This window comes from Salvelinus namaycush, chromosome 4, assembly GCF_016432855.1.
Source record: "Salvelinus namaycush isolate Seneca chromosome 4, SaNama_1.0, whole genome shotgun sequence".
NCBI lineage: Eukaryota > Metazoa > Chordata > Actinopteri > Salmoniformes > Salmonidae > Salvelinus > Salvelinus namaycush.
Window position 1 is genome coordinate 44,657,558 of NC_052310.1, and position 24,987 is coordinate 44,682,544.

Consider the following 24,987-nt stretch of genomic DNA (forward strand, 5'->3'; position numbering starts at 1 on the left):
TTACCACAGACAAACCTTTAGAAAAACCTTTGTATGTTTCTGTACTTAGCATTTAGACTCTGGCGCTAGCCAACTATAATAGCTTTGAATATTATCCGTGTGTGTGTGTAAATGCGTGCATGGTAGATAATTATGTCATCAGCCACAGAGGACGGAACCTGTCTGTCTACAAGGCACCGCAGGCAGGTTAGGACAAAAAGCCCTGTCTGTCCTATAGCACAGCTAGTCAAAGTATCCCTACATTTGACAGAGGCCTCCCCATATGTGTTAAATTATCCAGTGAAATATCTGTGATGTGACGTGGTGTTGTGTGCGACAACATACTTTAGGTAACTGCCCAGTGTTTCCAGATTTCTATGAAGTGTGACTTAAAATTAATTACAATATAAGTTAAATAGTTTTCCTTCTAATTTAAAAAAAATGTAATAAGTACAGTATGTTAAAAAGTAGCTTTGGTGTGAGCGTATACTGGTCATTAAAAATATTAATGCGAGTAGACTGCTGATTGGCCTGTTCATCCTTCTCAGAATGATGACATCATCCTCTATGAGGAAATAGCAACCATGTCTGTTTGAGATACAAGTTTGAGGTGGGATTTTTTAAGTGTTTTTTCTCAAATGTCTGCTTTGGCCACAAATATAAGTATAGGACTCAACAACATGATTTGGGTATGAGCTAACAAAATAGGAACTTTTAAAAGTGAGACTTCCACTGGACACTTACTTTGAGATGGGACAGTCTGGCATTCAGTGCAGAATGGGGTGGCAGGTAGCCTAGAGGTTAGTGTGACGGGTCAGTAACTGAAAGGTTGCTAGTTCAAATCCCCGAGCTGCCAAGGTAAAAAATATGTTGTTCTGCACGTGATTAAGGCACTTAACCCACTGTTCAGGTCCTGAGCAAAAGGCAATTAGCCAAGTCACAGAAAAACACAGCCATTTTTCCAGCCAAAGAGAGGAGTCACAAAAAGCAGAAATATAGATAAAATCAATCACTAACCTTTGATGTTCTTCATCAGATGAACCTCATAGGACTTCATGTTACACAATACATGTATGTTTTGTTCTGTAAAGATCATATTTATATCCAAAAATCTCGCCAAATAAATTGACATTTTGGATATATATCGACGAAATTAATCGAACAAAAGGACCATTTGTGATGTTTATGGGACATATTGGAGTGCCAACAGAAGAAGGTCGTCAAAGGTAAGGCATGAATTATATCTTTATTACTGCATTTTGTGTCGCGCCGGGAGGGTTGAAATATGATGGTCTGTGATTGTTAAATAATAGCATTATTTGCTTTCGCTGTAAAGCATTTTTGAAATCTGACACGTTGGCTGGATTCACAACAAGTGTAGCTTTAATTTGGTATATTGAATGTGTGATTTCATGAAAGTTAAATTTTTATAGTAATTTATTTGAATTTGGCGCTCTGCATTTCCACTGGATATTGGCCAGGTGGGACGCTACCGTCCCACATATCCCAGAGACGTTAATGCAACCGCTGTGTCAGATTTCAAAAAAACTTTACGGATAAAGCACACCATGCAATAATCTGAGTACGGCGCTCAGACGACTAATCAAGCCAAACGGATATCCGCCATATTGTGCAGTCAACAGAAGTCAGAAATAGCATTATAAATATTCACTTACCTTTGATGATCTTCATCAGAATGCACTCCCAGGAATCCCAGTTCCACAATAAATGTTTGTTTTGTTCGATAATGTCCATCATTTATGTCCAAATAGTTCCTTTTGTTAGCGCGTTTGGTAAACAAATCCATACTCATGAAGCGCGTTCACTAGGAGCAGGCAAAAAGTCAAAAAAAGTTCCGTTACAGTCCGTAGAAACATGTCAAACGAAGTATAGAATCAATCTTTACGATGTTTTTAACATAAATCTTCAATAATGTTCCAACCGGAGAATTCCTTTGTCTTCAGAAATGCAATGGAACTCAAGCTAACTCTCACATGAAAGCGCATGGTCAGCTCGCGGCACTCTGGGAGAGACCTTACTCAATCCACTCTCATTCGGCCCCCCTTCACAGTAGAAGCATCAAACACGGTTCTCAAGACTGTTGACATCTAGTGGAAGCCTTCGGAAGTGCAGCATGACCAATATCCCACTATCTTCAATAGGGAATGAGTTGAAAAACGACCAACCTCAGATTTCCCACTTCCTGGTTGGATTTTTTAACAGGTTTTTGCCTGCCATATGAGTTATGTTATACTTACAGACATCATTCAAGCAGTTTTAGAAACTTCAGAGTGTTTTCTATCCAAATGTACTAATAATATGCATATATTAGCAACTGGGACTGAGTAGCAGGCAGTTTACTCTGGGCACCTCTGGTCACCTTATTCATCCAAGCTACTCAATACTGCTCCCAGCCATAATAATTTATGTTTAATCTTGCGAAAGAATTTAAACAGATCTACTTTCGTATCGAATGGTTTATCTGTACATGTAGGTACTAAAGAGAGGCCCTTAGATAAGACTGAGATCTGTGTTCCTGGTCTCCTCTTCGACCGCTTGCCTCTCCTACATCGTTTATTTTCTTTCGTGGAGCCTTGTGTTGCTTCCTGGCTAAAAAAAAATGGGCTGTTTGCCATGGTAGCTGGAGTCACTGTCTGTAGGGAATTCGCTCTCGGTGGATGCCTCTGTGTCCAAGTTTCCATGTCCTCCCGCTGCTGCTTATCTGTGTCTCCCGATCAGTGGTGCGTCCCTATGTAGGCCTCTCCGTTCTCCTGTCCTTGGGCCTTCCCATGCGTACACCTGGTTAAGCTGGTAGTCCTCTGTGTCATGCTGATATTTCTTGATCTTTGTTGCTTGTAGAAAGTCTCTGTATTTCCCAATGGACTGGTTGATCGTGTCGTCTATGGCTGTAAAATAGGGGCCTAGATTCTCCTTCATTATAACCTCATGTTCGCTAATCTTAACTTCAACTTCTTTTACTTCCTTCGACACATGTTCAACGATTAATAAAATTAAATCTAATAAACATTTGTTGAGTATTTCACCCCATTGTTACCTACCCTTACCACCTGGGGGCGGCCCGGCAGTCTAGGATCCAGTTGCAGAGGGAGGTGTTTAGTCCCAGGGTCCTTAGCTTAGTGATGAGCTTTGAGGGCACTATGGTGTTGAATGCTGAGCTGTAGTCAATGAATAGCATTCTCACATAGGTGTTCGTTTTGTCCAGGTGTGAAAGGGCAGAGTTGAATACAATATAGATTGCATCATCTGTGGATCTGTAGGGGCGGTATGCACATTGGAGTGGGTCTGGGGTTTCAGGGATAATGGTGTTGATGTGAGCCATGACCAGACGTGAGTGCTACGGGTCGGTAGTCATTTAGGCAGTTTACCTTAGTGTTCTTGGGCAGAGAGACTATGGTGCTCTGCTTGAAACATGTTGGTATTACAGACTCAGACAGGGAGAGGTTGAAAATGTCAGTGAAGCCACTTGCCAGTTGGTCAGCGCATGCTCGGAGTACACATCCCGGTAATCCATCTGGCCCTGCGGCCTTGTGAATGTGAAGGTTTTACTCACATCGGCTACGGAGAGCATGATCACACAATCATCCAGAAGAGCTGATGCTCTCATGCATGCTGCATTGTTACTTGCCTCGAAGCGAGCATAGAAGTATTTTAGCTCGTCTGGTAGGCTTGTGTCACTGGACAGCTCTTGGCTGTGCTTCCCTTTGTAGTCTGTAATAGTTTGCAAGCCCTGCCACATCCGACAAGTGTCAGAGCCGGTGCAGAACGATTCGATCTTAGTCCTGTATTGATGCTTTGCCTGTTTGATGGTTCATCGGAGGGCATAGCAGGACTTTTTATAAGCTTCCGGGTTAGAGTCCCGCTCCTTGAAAGCGGCAGCTCTATCCTTTAGCTCAGTGCGAATGTTGCATGTAATCCATGGCTCTGGTTGGGGTATGTACGTACAGTCACTGTGGGGACAACGTCATTGATGCACTTATTAAAGAAGCCAGTGACTGATGTGGTGTACTCCTTAACTTCTACCGCCTCAGAAACCCGGATCCGGGAGCACCCCCCACCACCCCCACCAGTAAAAAAGCTGAATAGCATAGCTAGCATAGCGTCACAAGTAAATACTAGCATCTAAATATCATTCAATCACAAGTCCAAGACACCAGATGAAAGATCCACTTCTTGTGAATCCAGCAATCATTTCTGATTTGTAAAATGTTTTACAGGGAAGACACAATATGTAAATCTATTAGCTAACCACGTTAGCAAAAGACACCATTTTTCTTTGTCCACCATTTTTTCTCTCCACCAGTAGCTATCACCAATTCGGCCAAATAAAGATATTGATAGCCACTAACCAAGAAAAAACCTCATCAGATGACAGTCTGATAACATATTTATTGTATAGGATAGGTTTTGTTAGAAAAATGTGCATATTTCAGGTATAAATCATAGTTTGCCATTGCAGCCACCATCACAAATCTCCCCAAAGCGACTAGAATTACTACAGAGAGCAACGTGTATTACCAATTTACTCATCATAAAACATTTCTTAAAAATACACAGCGCACAGCAATGGAAAGACACAGATCTTGTGAATTCAGACAATATTTCAGATTTTCTAAGTGTTTTACAGCGAAAACACAATAAATCGTTATATTAGCATACCACATGTGCAAACGTTACCCGAGCATTGATTCAAGGCAAAAAGAGCGATAGCGTTATCATCACCAAAATATATTAATTTTTTCACTAACCTTCTCAGAATTCTTCCGATGACACTCCTGTAACATCATATTACACAATCCATATAGAGTTTGATCGAAAATGTGCATATTTAGCGGCACAAATCGTGCTTACACAATGGAAATACTGTCCAACTACTCAAGCAATCTGCCCGGCGCCATCTTGGAAAGACACCTATTTTTATCGAAAACTATTCATAAACTTGACTAAAAAAATACAAGTTGGACAGCAATTGAAAGACAAATTAGTTCTTAATGCAATCGCTGAATTACATTTCTAAAATTATCCTTACTGTGCAATACAGGGTGCGCCAAAGCGAAGCTACACAAAAAAAAATGGCGATATATGCGTTTAACATTTTTCAACAGAACAACGATTTATCATCATAAATAGTTCTTACTATGAGCTGAGCTTCCATCAGAATCTTGGGCAATGTATCCTTTCTCCGGTCTAATCGTCTTTTGGTCGAAAGATGTCCTCTTGTCCTGTCGAAATGGCCACTAACGTTCGGCATGTACTGGAAAAGTGCCCAGCTCTTGGAAGTGCGTCACAAAGAAATGCCAGAAAATCGCACTAAACGGATATAAATTGCTATAAAACGGTTTAAATTAACTACCTTATGATGTTTTTAACACCTATAACGAGTAAAAACATGACCGGAGATATATTACTGGCTAAACCAAAGCTTGGAAGGAGGCCAGTCCGACGTCCATCGTGCGTCAGGCGCAGGGAGGAAAAGAAATGTACTTCCGCCCTTTGGTCTTTTATACAGTCCCAGATTGCGCAATCGACTCCATTCAAATTGTCACCACTTACTGACATCTAGAGGAAGGCGTAGGCAGTGTTTGTATCCCCATAGCATTCACAGGGACCTTAAAACTGACCTGGGAACAGGGGCCAAGATTTCTGAAATCTCACTCCCTGTCAGGAAAAGTGCTGTAGAATGAGTTCTGTTTCACTCAGAGACATAATTCCAACGGTTATAGAAACTAGAGAGTGTTTTCTATCCAATAATAATAATAATATGCATATTGTACGAGCAAGAATTGAGTACTAGGCAGTTTAATTTGGAGACCAATTTTCGCTAAGTCGAAACAGCACCCCCTATATTCTCAAGAGGTTAATTATGGCTGCATCCCGCTACCAGGATCGATATGACAGCAGCCAGTGAAAGTGCAGGGCGCCAAATTCAAACAACAGAAATCTCATAATTAAAATTCCTCAAACATACATGTGTCTTATATCATTTTAAAGGTAATCTTGTTGTTAATCCCACCAAAGTTTCTGATTTCAAATATGCTTTTCAGCGAAAGCACTACAAACGATTATGTTAGGTCACCACCAAACCACAATAAGCACAGCCATTTTTCCAGCGAAAGATAGCTTTCACAAAAAACAGAAATAGAGATAAAATTAATCACTAACCTTTGATTATCTTCATCAGATGACACTCATAGGACTTCATGTTACACAATACATGCATGTTTTGTTTGATAAAGTTCATATTTATAACATAAAATCTGAGTTTACATTGGCGCGTTACATTCACTAGTTCCAAAAACATCAAGTGATTTTGCATAGCCACATTGTTTCAACAGACATACTCATCATAAATGTAGATGATAATACAAGTTATACACATGGAATTATAGATATACCTCTCCTTAATGCAACTGCTGTGTCAGATTTTAAAAAAAAGCAAATCATGCAATAATCTGAGACGGAGCTCAGAACAATAGCCAAATTAGCCGCCATGTTGGGGTCAACAGAAACCAGAAAATACATGATAAATGTTTCCTTACCTTTCATGAACTTCCTCAGAATGCAGTCATAGGAATCCCAGGTCCACAATAAATGCTTGATTTGTTCGATAATGTCCGTTATTTATGTCCAATTAGCTACTTTGGTTAGCGCGTTAGCGGTAAACAATTCCAAAGTCACAAAGTGCATCCACTATAATGTGACGAAATGTCCAAAAGTTCCGTAACAGTCAGTAGAAACATGTCAAACGATGTACTGAATCAATCTTTAGAATGTTGTTAACATACATCTTGAATAACGTTCCAACCGGAGAATTAGATTGACTTCAGAAGAGCGGTGGAACGGAGGTCCTCCTCATGTGAAGGCGCGTGTTCAATGCGTGGTCACCTCATGGCAGTGATTATTAATTCCTGTCTCCTTCGGCCCCCCTTCACATTAGAGTCATCAGACAAAGTTCTATTAACTGTTGACATCTAGTGGAAGCCGTAGGAAGTGAAAACTCATCAATATCTCGCTGTAATTTCAATGAGAGCTTGGTTGAAAATCTGCCACCTCAGAAACAATTCAAACAGGAAGTGGAACTTCTCAGGTTTTTGCCATATGAGTTCTGTTATACTCACAGACATAATTCAAACAGTTTTAGAAACGTCAGAGTGTTTTCTATCCAATACGAATAATACTATGCATATATTAGCAACTGGGAGTGAGGAGCAGGCAGTTTACTATGGGCACCTCTGTGCACCTTTCATCCAAGCTACTCAATACTGCCCCTGCAGCCATAAGAAGTTAATGCCATCGGAAGAATCCCGGAACATATTCCAGTCTGTGCTAGCAAAACAGTCCTGTAGTTTAGCATCTGTTTCATCTGACCACTTTTTTATAAACCGAGTCACTGGTGCTCTCTGCTTTAATTTTAGCTTGTAAGTAGGAATCAGGAGGATAGAATTATGGTCAGATTTGCCAAATGTAGGGCGAGGGAGAGCTTTGTACGCATCTCTTTGTGTGGAGTAAAGGTGGTCTAGAGTTTTTTTCCTTCTGGTTGCACATTTAACATGCTGATAGAAATGCTAGAACTGGAAGGAAAGGCGGCCAAAGCAGGAGTTGGCTTTGGGGGTGACCAGTGAAATATACCTGCTGGGGTGCGTGCTACGGGTGGGTGCTGCTATGGTGACCAGTTCGCTGAGATAAGGCGGGGCTTTGGATGTCATACGAGGTCAAAGCGGGATTACTTATAAACGTCCGGATTAGTGTCCCGCTCCTTGAAAGTAGCAGCTCAAGCCTTTAGCTCAGAATGGATGTTGCCTGTAATCCATGGCTTTTGTTTGGGATATGTACTCTGGGGACAACGTCGTCAATGCACTTATTAATGAAGCTGGTGACTGATGGGGTGAACTCCTCAATATTATCGGATGAATCCCGGAACATATTCCAGTCTGTGCTAGCGAAAAGTTCTGTAGCTTAGAATCCGCTTCATCTGACCACTTCTGTATTGATCGTGTCACTGGTACTTCTTATTTGAGTTTTTTCTTGTAAGCAGGGATCAGGAGGATAGAGTTTTATGGTCAGATTTGCCTAAGGGAGGGTGAGGGAGAGCCTTGTATGTGTTTCTGTTTGTGGTGTAAAGTTGTGTTGTGTAAAGGTGATCTAGGTGAATTTTGTTTCCTCTAGTTGCACAGGTGACATGCTGGTAAAAATAAGGTAAAGTTTATTTCAGTTTCCCTGCATTAATATCACCTTCCAATGTAATCGCCACATCTGGATGTACATTTTCTTGTTTGCTTATGGCCCGACACAGCTCATTGAATGATGTCTTAGTGCCAGCATTGGCTGCCATCTGATCTTGAAGATGCATGGAATGTTATCCATATCCTGTTCCAGCCACAACTCGGAGAAACATAGGATATTAGTTCTTCAGGTCATATTGATAAGATAGTCTTGAAGGGAGCTTGTCCAATTTGTTCTCTGGTGAATGTATATTCACCTACAAAACAGAGTTCAATGGCAGTCTAAATGCTGGCCGACGTGGTCTAATCAATGGGCCACAGCGCCAGAGGTAGGCCTAGCGTTGTATAGTGTTAGCCTTAACTAGTTACAGATATGCTAACCTAGCCCAACCATTGCCTTGCTACTTTTCCAGGGGCACTTATATTTGTTTTTATTCTAACAAGTCCCAGAGCCATTACCACACAGCAGCACCTCATTAGCTTCCATAACATATAAATGGCTTGTCATTTAGTCTATGTTGGTCTTTGCCAAGTCTGTCTCAGGTATTGCTGTTAAACGATCTAAAAAGAGCACACTTAAATCGGATTGATTCATAAGTGAGCATAAAGCGGAGGGTCTCTAATTATAGCAAAAGGGTGTGAAAGGCTTAGACAGCAAGAGCCCAGTTGTGAATTGGTACTGTAATTTATTCACCCATGCTTGCTTACTGATGTGATACTGGAAGTTGCTCAATGTCAGAACCTAATGTTCACTATGTTATGTCCATGCTTTGCATGAGTACACAGGATGTTACAGTATGTTGCCTCACTGGAAATGTTTACAGATTTCTGTACCTGCTGTATTGAAATGACCCTTGATATTCTGTCTCTAAAGATGTTATTGCCTCAGATATACACAGACACATCTAAGGCACCTGATATTCACTTTTAGATTACAGTGCATTTGGAAAGTATTCAGACTTTTTCCACATTTTGTCACATTACAGCCTTATTCTATGTTTAGTTGAGCAACCACTGTACAGAAAATAAGGCACTTACTTTGATAGGAACGCACACAAGTCAAAGTTATTATTTGAAAGGAAAACAACAATGAAGGCAATTCTTGGACCAGCCAGAAAATATGCCAGGGGGGAAAAGTTTGTGCGCAAATGTCTGCATACTTGATCTGCGGAAACACTGGTGAATTGCTTTGGCTCTCATCAAAGAAAGGAAGTTTGTCCGGCTCAGTAAAGCCTCAAACATAAATTGTCCTCAGCAGTGAAATGGGCTACTTCTATGTGAATGAATGAGGAGGGAGAACACACCTCAATTCAAACTGTTGTTAGAAAATAAAATGTAGAAAATAATTTGAATTTGACAAGTTGAAACATAGCCTGTAGATAATCGGTTTGAGGGCAGCGCGGGTTAACTGTCGCATAGGAATCACATTTTGCAACAGTGAGTGCATTCTGACATCACACCGTTAGAGATATTAAGAACTCACATATGAAAAGGTTAATCCAGAGATTCTTTTTTTGTTTTTAATGAACCCATCCACCACCCTTCGTCTTCTGAGGAAACATATTTTCTGCTACATACTGTATACATACATTTTCCATATACATTTTATATACATATTTTATATACATGGTACTTTATATACAGAAATCACATAACAATAATACATTGCCAAACATAAACTCTTTAATCCCAGCCCTCAGCCACTCTCAGCCCACCCCATGTACAGTATCACCATAGACCACCCTTGTTTGGTTTCGAGGGTGGTCTGAGATTGCAGAGATTCTTAGCTTTGCCTCCATTCGGCAGTGTCATCCAGAGCATCATGGCATTGTAGCTCTTTATGATAGCCACATTAGCACCTAATTAGCATTTCATTTTGGGGGGGTAAATACAGGCAAATATATTGATAAAAGTCAACTTGTCCAAGAGAGATTTACATGGGTATCAAAACAACACGCCAGGGTAAGCCTACACAGCCCCTATTTTAAGTGTTTTTAAAAGACGTCAACATTTTTACTTGAAGACACAGACTTAATGTGCACTGGAACTTGTCAAGTTAAAATAAAATGTTAATTGCTATTGTAGAAACTTTTAAAAGTGTGAATATGGTTTTGTTTATTGCAAGTTTTGTATGTGCCATATTCAACAGTGTGTCTGCTAAATGTGGTGGGAAGGAGCATACTGTCAGATGATTATATTTTCTTTTCACAATAGTTTTTTTCAGTGGAAATTCTCAGTGGTAAAGTGTCCAGGGATATTTAGTCATGTCCGCTCCATCTCTGTCTTTGTCTTTCTCTGCAGGCTTGCGCCTGTCAGTGAGCTGTCCCCAGTAGGCAGACCGGTGGGCAGCATCCTGGCAGCCGCCATCAACCAGACCATCTTCTACTCCATCATGGGCGGAAACGAAGGTGGTAAGTGCAGACATTACCCACAAGTGCCATAGATTGAAGAAACACTCACCAAAATAGGAAAACGTCACATTTCTGTTAAATTATTGCAATAACATACAATCTATTGAATAATGTACAAAACATTCTACAAAAATTGGATGCACTTTACTTGTGTTAAAAATAACTATATTTTACTAGGCCTACTTAGCCTTTCAATGTCTGAGTGCTGAGAAGGCCTGAAAAGTACAATTGCATCCAGGGAAATCAAGAGTGGAGGCGTGCAAATGATTAGCTCCAGTCTAAATATCAAAGGAGGGATGTACAGAGGAGAGATGAGCGGCTGCCAATTATGAAGGCTAGTGATTTCTACTCTCCTGAAGTAGCAGTCATAAAGAGTGCTTCTCAGGGAAGGGAGAACAGATGGCTGAGACCACAGTGGAAGTTTTCTTTTATCACAGTCTATTTCCATGTCTGTGAAGTCAAATCAAATCACATGTATTTATATAGCCCTTCTTACATCAGCTGATATCTCAATGTGCTGTACAGAAACCCAGCCTAAAACCCCAAACAGCAAGCAATGCTGTGATGCACAGTCTACTCCTGATTAATGCATTGACTTGGGAATGTGCCAAATGTGTGCTTTAACCTTGAGCATCTGGAACTAATTAAATGTAACTCTTAAACAGAGTGTGCACCTACAGTATCAGCAGCTGGGTGCAAAAATTATTTTTTTAAACAATAGGTTATACTTTTTGTGGTTGGCCTTTGGCACACAAACAGACAAAATAAATATTTTTTTACCTCTCAGATGTTAAGTCCCCCATATAATGGGGGGCTTTGAGTGGTCCTGGACTTATCCAACTGACATTTTGGTGTACAAAGTGCTCTGTGAAATTCGTAGAGTCCTGTGCCTTATAGTGCCAGAAAACCCAATCGGTCTGCTGTCCGTTACCACTCTGTCAGTGGAGCTGACTTGAACTGTCAGGTTTCAGACCCCACATTTGCAAAGAGAGTGATGTGTCACATTTTCTGACCTACCCAGAAAAATCGTCAATTTGCTCGTCCTCTGAGTGATGGAGCCCAGCCTGGTAAACAGGTGTCAGTCTAGCAAATCCAACAGTTGTGGTTTCAACTCACTGTGATATTCTCAGCCAGATTTAAGTCTCTCAACATGAAAAAAATACTACAGAATTTCATATAATTGAAACAAGACCACATATTTTGGTCACAGAATAATAAAAAAAAGTAACATGATGATTGAGTGTCTATATAGCTGTACCATAATATTTGCATTGCTACTAATTAAACCTCCAATTGGTCCCCACTATTCCACCTGCTATTCCCCACTATTCCAGATCAACCGCCAAAAGCATTTCCATTTCCCTCACCTCAATTTGTTTTAAATATAGCTATTAAAAAAAATATATATATATTTAAAAAATCCTGTTTATCTTAATTTCCTATAATTAGCTATTCATATTTGTAGTAATGTAGGCAGTTTATTGTTACTGCTTACCAGTATTGCCATTACAAACATTACATTTTGGCAAGCAATTATTATTTTAGCAAATAATAATTGTGATTCATCCTATGTTGTCCCTAACATATTTTACTCCCTCGCAACAGTTGTGATACACACACACACACACACACACACACACACACACACACACACACACACACACACACACACACACACACACACACACACACACACGCTCATAAACACTCAACCCCTTTCCCCCACAAACAACCATAGACTCAGATGCTCAACAGTTGCACCATCCCAGAGCCCAACTCAAGAAAGGCCTTGTTCACGAAAGCATATACAATTGCAGCTGTATGAGAAGGCCTGCAAAACTGAGCAAAAATGGGCAGAAATGGGGAGATTTGATTAACAATTGTCACGTCCGAGGTGATGCAGATCAGATCTAGCCCCTTCCTCTGAAACACCCACACATGGTCCCCTGTTGTGACCATATCCCAAGCATCTCCGTGCAGTCAGACCTTTGATGATTTTGTGTAACCAGGGCCACAATAATATGCCCCCTCTCTGAATGTCAGAGTGTGACCCCTCCCCATGGGTTATTGCCGCTAGTGTTGCCAGCACTGCCCCTGCCTGGGTGGGGGCACCCCACCGGAATCCCCACCGGCTAGGTACAAGATCATCAAGGTTCTCATTAGCAGCTTTGAGAATTTCCTTGTATATTATGCTCTCCCATCAGGGGGCTCTGGTTTTATAGGACCAACCCTGCCAGGCAGGCTCAGAATCTTGAGGGGGCGGTGCTGCTCTAGAAGGTCTCTGACCGCATTTTGGCTGCATACAGGCAGCTTACAGCAGGCTCATAAAACAGATAGGGACTTCTCTTTGGTGTCTGGGTCGTTCATGTGGGTGTCTAGGGTATAGGGTTGGGGACCGTTCCATCAAGATAGGACCATAAATAAGTAAATTAGATGTATATACCCCCCCCCCCCCCCCCCCGCTATGATAGGACAATAAATACATACATTAGATGTATAATTTATTTTAAAATGCAGTTCCACCGTGATAGGACAATAAATAAACAAATTATATGTATAATTCATTATAAAATGTATATCCCTCATCTGCACAGAATTGAAAGCTCTCTCACAACCCCTGCTCACAGACATACATTGGTTCTGGGATATGCAACCAATTCCTTTCTCTCTCACTTAACGCCACTTTTTCCCAAAAACCAAGAAACACACACCACACCTTCCATCACAATACATCCACACATACCCACATTCTTTCTACTGTGTTTTTATTTCCACTATGTTGAAATAGTACTTTTTGTTCCAATTAGTTATATTTGAAGAATGCTTTTCTTTCTATTTTTTCTATAATTAAAATCCCTACATTGCTAGTATTGTGTGTTCCATTATTCGCCTCCTCTATGAGAACTTTGTACTTTTTAGAATAGGCATGGAGTAGTCTTTGTGTCTCTGAACATTTGGTTATCAATATACAGTTTATTGACTATGAGAGCTACGCATGTCCCTTTCAATCTATTTTCCTATAAGATTGGATACAGAACTTTGCGCCGTTCTGCAATTTCCTTCAGCAACTGATCATTCATGTCTATTTTGGTGCCAGCAAGTCTGTTACCCAGTCTTTTAACCATTATTTTATCTTTAAAGAAAGCACATTTGGCAATGATTGGGTGTTCCTCTGCCCTCTCTGTCTGAAACGGTGTACACGTTCGAGTTGGATTTTGTCAATAGCTTCACATGGGATCTGAAGCGCTGTAAGGAGGAACTCTCTAACTCCACATTCATAAACTTCTCCTTCTTTCTCTGGGATATTGGTGAAAGTACCAGATTTTCTCTCATGAATCTAGTCTGTATGTCAAATAAGGCTTCTCTCAAAACGATGTTCTCCTTTTTAAATTCATTAACATCGGTTTCAATCTTATTGACTGTCACTTTTGGCTTGTTTGTATCTTTCTCCAATGTCGCAGCTTTTTCATCACTCATCTCGAGGCTTGCCTTCAACTCTTTTATATCCTTACTAACTAATTCAAGTATACCCAGTTTGTCATTTATTGATTTTAACAGATCGGTTTTGACCTTTACCATTCCCGGTGGTGAAAATATTAAATCGTCTATGTCTGTAGAAGAGTCACGTTTCCGTTTTGAGATTGGTTCCCTTGTTTTAATCTCCATCATGTTTGGGTGTTGCTTGTTTTCATAATATTTGTCAATACATTTCTCTAGGCTTATGATTTGTTTTGTGTTGTTATTCAGATTGAAGGTTATTACCCACCAGTTTGTGAAGTGCTAATATTTAATCTAATTTACCGATATTGAATATTACGTTTTTATCTTGAGGAAATCTACACTGTTGTGTTCAGTCCGCTAGTCTGAATATGTCTGAATATGAATATTAAATTCTCTGACAACAGCTCTGGTGGACTATCCAACAGTCAGCATGCCAATTGCATGCTCCCTCAAAACTTCAGACATCTGTGGCATTGTGTTGTGTGGCAAAACTACACATTTTAGAGTGGCCTTTTATTGTCCCCAACACATGGTGTACCTGTTTAATGATCTTGCTCTTTAATCAGCTTCTTGATATGCCAAACCTGTCAGGTGGATGGATTCTCTTGGCAAAGGATACATGCTCACTAACAGGGCTGTAAACAAATTTGTGGCCAAAATTTGAGCGAAATAAGCTTTTTGTGCCTATTGGAAAATGTTGGTGATCTTTTATTTCAGCTAAAAACATATAAAAACATAATAAAACATAATATAAAAAAAGTATAATACCACTTTGACTTTATGTGATATTTTGTGAATGCCAGTAACAAAACATCTTAATTTAATACATTTTAAATTCAGGCTGTAAAACAACCAAATAAGAGAAAAAGTCAAGGGGTGTGAATACTTTCTGAAGGTACTGTACTTGAGCTTGTGTCCTCAAAGGTGAGTACACCTCAGCAATTTATAACAATTTATTTACCAGAGAGGTGAGTTCCAGACCTTTCTAAAACTATGCAACATTACCAGTTATTGTTTATGGCCATCTCAAATTATGACGTTTGGGTATATCTATTTAGGCGTAAATCTAAATTTAATCCAGTGTTGATCCTGTCAGAGAGTGCTTTCAATACCTCCTCATATTGTTTGTTTTCTTGTTGGTTGCAGGTGAGTTCCAAGTGAATAACCGGACAGGTGTGATCTCCACGGCTAAGCTTCTGGATTATGAGACTGTTACCAGCTACGTGCTCAGGGTCCAGGCTGACTCCATGGCCGTGGTCAAGGCCCAACTGCGGGTTCCCTCCAAAAGTAAGACGGGGGTATTGAGCTAGACATAGGGGGCTGGGATGCTACATCAGTTAATCACCTTTCCGGGTAGATACTGTGGTTGACGTTTCTATCATGGTCCTAAGAGGAGGTGACACATCAAAGAAACCCTCTTCACCTCACTTATCTCTGCAATTATTGTAATGCAGACCAGGGCACCATGCCGTCTAATTTGTATTTTTTATTAAAACCTTTTTGAGTTCAAATAAACAAAACAGAACAGGGCGGAATTGTCACAGTCCAATTAACATCACTACACACGCAGACACACACATGCACACACACACACGTTTAATAAAGCAGAGTCAATTATTAGAATCAATTTAACCCATAAGTGTTACGTCTGTCGTCAGAATGAGACCAAAGCGCAGCGTGGAAAGTGTTCATCGTACTTTATTTGAAAGAACACCAAAAACAACAAAGGAAAATACGAACGTAAAGTTCTGCAGGGCAGACAGCAACTGTGCAAAAACAACATCCCACAAACTAGGGTGGAAAAACAGGCTGCCTAAGTATGATTCCCAATCAGAGATAACGACAGACAGCTGCCTCTGATTGGGAACCATACCCGGCCAACAAAGAAATAGAAAACTAGAATGCCCACCCAAGTCACACCCTGACCTAACCAAATAGAGAAATAAAAAGGCTCTCTAAGGTCAGGGCGTGACAATAAGAGTCTAAACCCTGTCTAAGCCTGGGGAGAGGTTATACAAAGCTATATGGAATTGATTTAAGAAGATTGCTTTACAGCAAAACGGAGAACACCGTCGTGTTTGTGAGATCTTTCCATCGAGGGGTCAAACCATTCGGACGCTACAGATGGTTTTGTGAGAAGACCGATTTTCAGGATGTCTCATGGTCTGACAAACGCCGCTCTAGCTCTGTCACTTTTCACCCCAGATACGGAAGTGCTACATAGGTTGATGCGGTTGATTGAGATGCATCTATTGCAAAACTAACATATTTCTATGGGGATTTTATTATTATGCTAATTACTATATGAATTTCCGTGGGGGTGCGGACATTGACCTTCGGGGGTTAACACATCTCCCCCCAGCCCCACCACTCCTATTCTTAAATGAAAATGCACTTTACACACACTTGAGCGCTTTTTGCCAAGGGAGCCATTCTTTCTCCTAATGTTTTTCTTTATGTAAATTTGTCTGTGTGTGTGCTGCATTTCTCTCGATGTGGTTGTATTGCTCTACACTTGCAAACATCTGTTTGTGAGGGTTTGCCTTTACTGAAAAGTTACCAATTTCCCAGAAGACCACAACAGATGAGAAAAAGGTGAGAAAGAGAGAGCAAAAAAAGAAAAGGGTAGAAACTGTGCAGTGAACAGATGAGAAAAAGGTGAGAAAGAGAGAGCAAAAAAAGAAAAGGGTAGAAATTGTGCAGTGTGCAGACCTCGCTCCTCTCCCTCCTGGCTTTCCCTTTGGCTCTCACACAGTGGTGGTTGTACCTGTGATTTGATGTACTGTGTTTTTGTTTGTCCTATTCCCTCTGCTCATTCTTAGCGCTATGCCACATGACTTTACAATTCTGTGGACTAATAGAAGACAAATTTTCTTTGACAGCGCATATTTCTTCCTAAGTGTAGGGTTGTGCTAGATTTGTTCATACTGTATTTGTACTGTATATGAATAACTGTGACAAATAGATATGGAGCAGTGGAGGCTCCTCAGAGAAGGAAGGGGAGGACCATCCTCCTCAGTGAGTTTCATAAAAAAATATAGTAAAACATTTAAAGTTATCCTTTTGAGATAAAACTATACTAAATATATTAATTATCACCAAATAATTTATTAAAATATACTGTTTTGCAATGAAGGTCTACAGTAGCCTCAACAGCACTCTGTAGGGTAGCACCATGATTTCAATACAAAACCTAGGAGACTCATGGTTCTCACCCCCTTCCATAGACTTACACAATAATTATGACAACTTTCGAAGGACGTCCTCCAACCTATCAGAACTCTTGCAGCATGAATTGACATTTTGTCTACTCAATCAAAGGATCGGCGAATGAATATAGTACTGAAAGCATAAGCTACAGCTAGGTAGCACTGCGGTGCGTAACGTGGTGAAAATGAGAAGCAAGAGAGAAAGATTTCATCCTTTTTTTTCAGTTTCACTTGCTAGCGATCCAGCTAGCTAGTTTAGCCTACTCAAACACCCTGCTCAAACAGAGGGATGCTATGTTAGCTAGCTGTCTCTGACTATCCAACACAACACTGGAACTCTTCCATGTCAAGGTAAGCTTTTGGTTTTTCAAATGTATTGCCACCGGGGCCCACCGGTATAACTGCTAACAGACTATACACTGTAAAGTTAATGCATGATTGTAGCGACTTTACTAACATGTTAGTTTTATTAGCTATGTTGACTATGATGTTACTTTAGCTAATATGGCGACAACAATGTAGGCTGTGTGTATCAGTTATGATATGGTTTGACATGGAAAGTTTTTTTTTCTTGGTCACATACAGCTGATGTGTTGTGTATTGAGGTCCACAAACGAAGGGAAAAGGTGAGAGGAGGAGAGCGCATAGATGCGAAAAGGAATAGAACATGGCTGCTATGAATGTGAACTGTGTTTACGCGTGACCAGGGGTGTATTCATTCCACCAATTCTGTTGAAAAACATTTCTTAAACAAAAGCAAATGGAAAGAAACGGGGATAACATACCTCAATTTAACCAATAGAAACTCTCATTTGCAACTTTTGGACTAATGATTCCACCCTTGATCAGCTAGATGCAGGCAAGAGTGTGCAAGGCTGTATTGAATGTGTCGCTGTCTGTCCATGTGTCACTGTCACCTCAACATTTTCTCTTGACCTGTGTGCACCTACGTTGTAATTCATAGGCTAGGTTGTAGCAACCTCGTGAGCATCATGTAGTAGCCTAAACCTATCAATGTTACTTTGAACTGGGTGAATGGAACATGAATGACAGTCATCCAATATGCTGTAATAGAAATAAGGCTATTCTCATGAAAAAAAGAATTGTCCTCCCTCGTCTTAAGAACTAATTTATCTTTCATTTGCTGTCTAATCTGTATTTTTTAGTCAAGTTTATGAATAGTTTTCGATTAGATTAGGTGCCTCTCCAAGATGGCGCCGGACAGATTGCTTGAAGTTTTGGCCACTAATCACATTGTATAACCACGATTTGTGCCGCTAAATATGCACATTTTCGAACAAACTCTATATGTATTGTGTAATATGATGTTATAGGACTGTCATCTGAAGAATTCTGAGAAGGTTAGTGAAAAAATTAATATATTTTGGTGGTTTATACGTTATCGCTATGTTTGGCTTGAATCAATGCTGTTGTGATGTTTGCTATTGTGGTAAGCTAATATAACGCTATATTGTGTTTTCGCTGTAAAACACTTAGAAAATCTGAAATATTGTCTGGATTCACAAGATCTGTGTCTTTCATTTGCTGTACGCTGTGTATTTTTAAGAAATGTTTTATGATGAGTAATTAGGTAATACACGATGGTCTCTGTAGTTATTCTAGTCGCTTTGGTGAGAGTTGTGATGGTGGCTGCAATGGTAAACTATGATTTATACCTGAAATATGCACATTTTTCTAACAAAACATATGCTATACAATAAATATGTTATCAGACTGTCATCTGATGAAGTTGTTTCTTGGTTAGTGGCTATTTATATCTTTATTTGGTCGAATTTGTGATAGCTACTGATGGAGTAAAAAACTGGTGGAGTAAAAAAAGTGGTGTCTTTTGCTAACGTGGTTAGCTAATAGATTTACATATTGTGTCTTCCCTGTAAAACATTTTAAAAATCAGAAATGATGGCTGGATTCACAAGATGTGTATCTTTCATCTGGTGTCTTGGACTTGTGATTTAATGATATTTAGATGCTAGTATTTACTTGTGACGCTATGCTAGGCTATGCTAGTCAGCTTTTTTACTGATGGGGGTGCTCCCGGATCCGGGTTTGGGAGGAATTAGAGGTTAAACGGCACTGACTGCTACTAGTATGGAGTGTGTTCACCCGTTTCCTTGAGGACAACCAGGCATATGAATGGAAATAGCATAAGGAGCACATATTTTATTATTTATTATAAACTGGAACCTGTGTGTTGGCGTTTTATTTTGCAATAAAACTCCCCTTCCCAACCAACACTTATGCTTCTAAACTATAGTATGTACTGTAAAGGATTGAAAATGAAAGTTGTGTGCACTTGCTGCCCTGTTTGTCTGGATAAAACTACATGCTTAATGACAAAAATGTGACTGTGTCCCTCCTCTAACTCTGCAGCCAACACAGCCAAGGTATATATCGAGGTGCATGATGAGAACGACCACCCGCCTGTCTTCACCAGAAAGTTCTACATCGGTGGTGTGGCTGAAGACGCTAACACCTTCTCCTCTGTGCTGAAGATAAAAGTGAGAAAATCCTTCTGCCCCTCACACATGCACATACATACACACATAAACATACACATGTACTGAAGCTCATGTTGAGAAAGCCGGTCAAATATATTTCTTAATGGTACCCTGCAGTCCTCTGGTTCGTCCAAAATCAATTTATGATTTGAGAGCTTGTGTCATGCACGCGCACGCACGCACGCACACACAGTGCTAATTCCATCCCCATCCTCCCTGCCGGTTCCGTTCTGTTTGGTCATGGGTGCACAATTGATCCGATCGAGTCTATGAGCCAACAAGGTGAAAAGTCTGTCAATGTGCCCTTGAGCATGGCACTTAACTCTAATTTTCTCCAGTAGCACCATACTTATATGGCTGACCCTGTAAAAAATCAATTGTCACCTATATGGTGTATGTGACAATAAAACATCTATATATATACACTACCGTAAATTTGGGGTCACTTAGAATTGTCCTTGTTTTCCATGAAAACATACATGAAATGAGTTTCAAAATTAATAAGAAATATAGTCAAGACTTTGACAAGGTTATAAATAATGATTTTTAATTGAAATAATACTTGTGTCCTTCAAACTTTGCTTTCGTCAAAGAACCCTCCATTTGCAGCAATTACAGCCTTGCAGAACTTTGGCATTCTAGTTGTCAATTTCTTGAGGTAATCTGAAGAGATTTCACCCCATGCTTCCTGAAGCACCTCCCACAAGTTGGATTGGCTTGATGGGCAGCTCTTACATACCATACGGTCAAGCTGCTCCCACAACAGCTCAATAGGGTTGAGACCCGGTCACTGTGCTGGCCACTCCATTATCGGCAGAATACCAGCTGACTGCTTCTTCCCTAAATAGTAATTGCCTAGTTTGGAGCTGTGCTTTGGGTCATTGTCCTGTTGTAGGAGGAAATTGGCTCCAATTAAGCAAAATTGGCTCCAATTATGCAAAATTGACTCCCTTTTACCCTGTACATATCTCCCACTTTACCACCACCAAAGCACGCCCAGACCATCACATTGCCTCCACCATGCTTGACAGAGGGCATCAAGCACCCCTCCAGCATCTTAAAACTTCTTGGCAATAGGGGGTGCTGTTAGCACTATTTTTTTTTTTTGTTCCCAAATTAAACTGCCTCGTACTCAATTCTTGCTCGTACAATATGCATATTATTATTACTATTGGATAGAAAACACTCTCTAGTTTCGAAAACCGTTTGAATTATGTCTGTGAGTGAAACAGAACTGGACTTAGAGCAATTTTCCTATGAGGATTTGAAAATGCTGAAATCTGCTCCCTGTTCCCAGACCAGTTTATTAATTTGCCTGTCCTCTATTGGTTGAGATGCACTGCACACGCCTTCCCCTGGGTGTCAGCGAATAGAGGGCCTTGAAATGGAGTCTCTACGCAGAGCCGAAAGTCTATAAATTGATTGGAATCGATGTGTCCCTCCTTTTGGATCTTCGCGCTGACGCAGAGAGGGTCTTGGCATGTCGTTTTAGAAGCTCTGGTTTTAGCTCCTAGATATATCCGGCTCTGTTTTTATTCGATATAGGCTTTAAAGACATCATAATCTTGTTATTTTAAACCGATTTATATCAGTTTATGTCAGTATATTGCGATTTTCGGGTATTTCATTTTCTGACGTTGTAGAAAGTTGGGTATCTCTCTTTCGCATGCCATTGTTTACTGCTAATTGCAACGTGGAAGAGGACGTTCTCCAACCCAGCAACGATTCTTTTGGACAAAGGACACCTATCCCAAGATTCTGATAGGAGGTCATCAAAAAGTAAGAACTATTTATGCTGACAATTCATTGTTCTGTTGAAAATAGTCAAATGCATAAGACGCCATTACTTGCAGTGTAGCCTTGCGTTATCGCACCCTGCATTGCGCAGCAACGTTAATTTTAAAAATGTAATTCAGCGATTGCATTAAGAACTAATTTGTCTTTCAATTGCTGTCCAACCTGTATTTTTTTAGTCAAGTTTATGAATAGTTTTCGATAAGAATAGGTGTCTTTCCAAGATGGCGCCGGACAGATTGCTTGAGTATTTGGACACTATTTTCATTGTATAAGCACGATTTGTGCCGCTAAATATGCACATTTTCGAACAAACTCTATATGCATTGTGTAATATGATGTTACAGGACTGTCATCTGAAGAATTCTGAGAAGGTTAGTGAAAATTAATATATTTTGGTGGTGAATACGTTATCGCTATGTTTGGCTGGAATCAATGCGGTTGTGTGGTTTGCTACTGTGCTAAGCTAATATAACGCTATATTGTGTTTTCGCTGTAAAACACTTAGAAAATCTGAAATATTGTCTGGATTCACAAGATCTGTGTCTTTCAATTGCTGTACGCTGTGTATTTTTAAGAAATGTTTTATGATGAGTAATTAGGTAATACACGTTGCTCTCTGTAGTTATTCTAGTCGAGTTGTGATGGTGGCTGCAATGGTAAACTATGATTTATACCTGAAATATGCACATTTTTCTAACAAAACATATGCTATACAATAAATATGTTATCAGACTGTCATCTGATGAAGTTTTTTCTTGGTTAGTGGCTATTTATATCTTTATTTGGTCGAATTTGTGATAGCTACTGATGGAGTAAAAAACTGTTGGAGTAAAAAAAGTGGTGTCTTTTGCTAACGTGGTTAGCTAATAGATTTACATATTGTGTCTTCCCTGTAAAACATTTTAAAAATCAGAAATGATGTCTGGATTCACAAGATGTGTATCTTTCATCTGGTGTCTTGGACTTTTGATTTAATGATATTTAGATGCTAGTATTTACTTGTGACGCTATGCTAGGTTATGCTAGTAGCTTTTCTACTGATGGGGGTGCTCCCGGATCCGGGTTTGGGAGGCGTTAGAGGTTAAATGTTTTCTGCATCTCACGAATGTTCTTCTTTGTGATCCGAACATCTCAAACTTAGATTTGTCTGTCCACAACACTTTTTTCCAATCTTCCTCTGTCCAGTGTCTGTGTTCTTTTCCCCATCTTAATCTTTTCTTTTTATTGGCCAGTCTGAGATATGGCTTTTTCTTTGCAACTCTGCCTAGAAGGCCAGCATCCCGGAGTCGCCTCTTCACTGTTGATGTTGAGACTGCTGTTTCTTGCGGGTAATATTTAATGAAGCTGCCAGTTGGGGACTTGTGAGGAGTCTGTTTCTCAAACTAGACACTCTAATGTACTTGTCCTCTTGCTCAGTTGTGCACCGGGGCCTCCCACTCCTCTTTCTATTCTGGTTAGAGCCAGTTTGCACTGTTCTGTAAAGGGAGAAGTACACAGCGTTGAACGAGATCTTCAGTTTCTTGGCAATTTCTTGCATGGAATAGCCTTCATTTCTCAGAACAAGAATAGACTGATGAGTTTCAGAAGAAAGTCCTTTGTTTCTGGCCATTTTGAGCCTGTCATCGAACCCACAAATGCTGATGCTCCAGACACTCAACTAGTCTAAAGAAGGCCAGTTTTATTACTTCTTTAATCAGTACAACCGTTTTCAGCTGTGCTAACATAATTGCAAAAGGGTTTTCTAAAGATCAATTAGCCTTTTAAAATGATAAACTTGGATTAGCTAACGCAATGTGCCATTGGAACACAGGAGTGATGGTTGGTGATATTGGGCCTCTGTACACCTATGTAGATATTCAATTAAAAATCTGACGTTTCCAACTACAATAGTCATTTACAACATTAACAATGTCTACACTGTATTTCTGATCAATTTGATGTTATTTTAATGGACAATTTTTTTTTTTTTCTAAACAAGGACATTTCTAAGTGACCCCAAACTTTTTAGCAGAAGTATATATATATATATATATTTTACAGTTTCAGAAAAGTATATATATATTTTACAGTTTCATATCATCATCCTCTCCTTCCCTCTCTCTATTCCTTTATTCACTGGTGGAATCTAATATAATGATAAATTAACATATAATCCCAGTTCACCCATTAAACGGTGGCCAAAAATCTGGCAGGTTGACGTTTATTGTCATGAATCTTACCCTGGATGCAGAACTGAGCGATTTCTCCTCGATAGGCCAGCTGCAAAGTCAAAATTGGCTATTTTGTAAACATTTATGAAAACAAAAAAGTGCTTTTTGGTCTGAATTTAAGGTTAAGGTTAGGTTTAAAATCTGATTGTATGACTTCGTGGCTATGCCAGCTAGTGACCACTCTGCAGAGCTGCCTCCAGAACAAGATTAATGAGAAAAACGCTAACCTGCCATCAAGAAGGTTACCAAATTCATAATTTAGCTCCATCAACATGAATAAGGAAGGTATACTCTTCTACCACATATAAAATGTACTTTGGCTATGTGTAAACATTTACTGTAGGCCTATTTCAATATTGAGGCAATATTAGGCCCAACATATATGTTGTAATATTACATTTACAGCAATACAATATGCCTCATTGAATCTGTGGCATTATGTTGTATGACAAAACTGCACATTTTAAAGTGGCCTTTTATTGCCCCCCCCCAGCACAAGGTGCACCTGTGTAATGATCATGCTGTTTAGTCAGCTTCTTAAAATGCCACACCTGTCAAGTGGATGTATTATCTTGGCAAAGGAGAAATAGCATGGATGTCTACCAATTTGTTTACAACATTTGAGAGACATACGTTTTTTTTGGGCGGGGGGGGGGGGGTCTTTAATTTCAGCTCCTGTCACATGGGACCAACACTTTACATGCTGCGTTTATGTTTTTGTTCAGTGTAGAATTTGATATTTGTCCTGTTTTGATGCGTTGCTTGTTTGATGGTTTAACAGAGGGCATAGCGGGATTTCTTATAAGTCCGCATGAGAGAGGCAACTCAAGCCTCTCTTGGGTAGGGGGCAGTATTTTCAAGTCTGGATGAAAAGCGTGCCCAAAGTAAACTGCCTGTTACTCAGGCCCAGAAGCTAGGATATGCATATTGGTTGATTTGGATAGAAAACACTCTAAAGTTTCTAAAACTGTTAAAATTATGTCTGTGAGTTTAACAGAACTGATATGGCTGGCGAAACCATATCAGAAAATTTCAGCCTACCAATAATTTCAATGGCTGTCACTTTTATTATAAGGCGAAATCCTCCCAGATTGCAGTTCCTAGGGCTTCCACTAGATGTC

General features: G+C 39.9%; 1 protein-coding gene across 1 annotated transcript in view; it reads left to right on the top strand.

Annotated features, from left to right (window-relative positions):
* The window catches only part of LOC120045886 (protocadherin-15-like), a 282,158-nt gene that overhangs the window by 186,065 nt on the left and 71,106 nt on the right, over positions 1-24,987 (top strand). Inside the window, exons 23-25 of the mRNA XM_038990815.1 lie at positions 10,521-10,630; positions 15,278-15,418; positions 19,732-19,859. Coding sequence (XP_038846743.1) covers positions 10,521-10,630; positions 15,278-15,418; positions 19,732-19,859 — 379 coding nt within the window. The remainder of the gene's footprint in view (positions 1-10,520; positions 10,631-15,277; positions 15,419-19,731; positions 19,860-24,987) is intronic.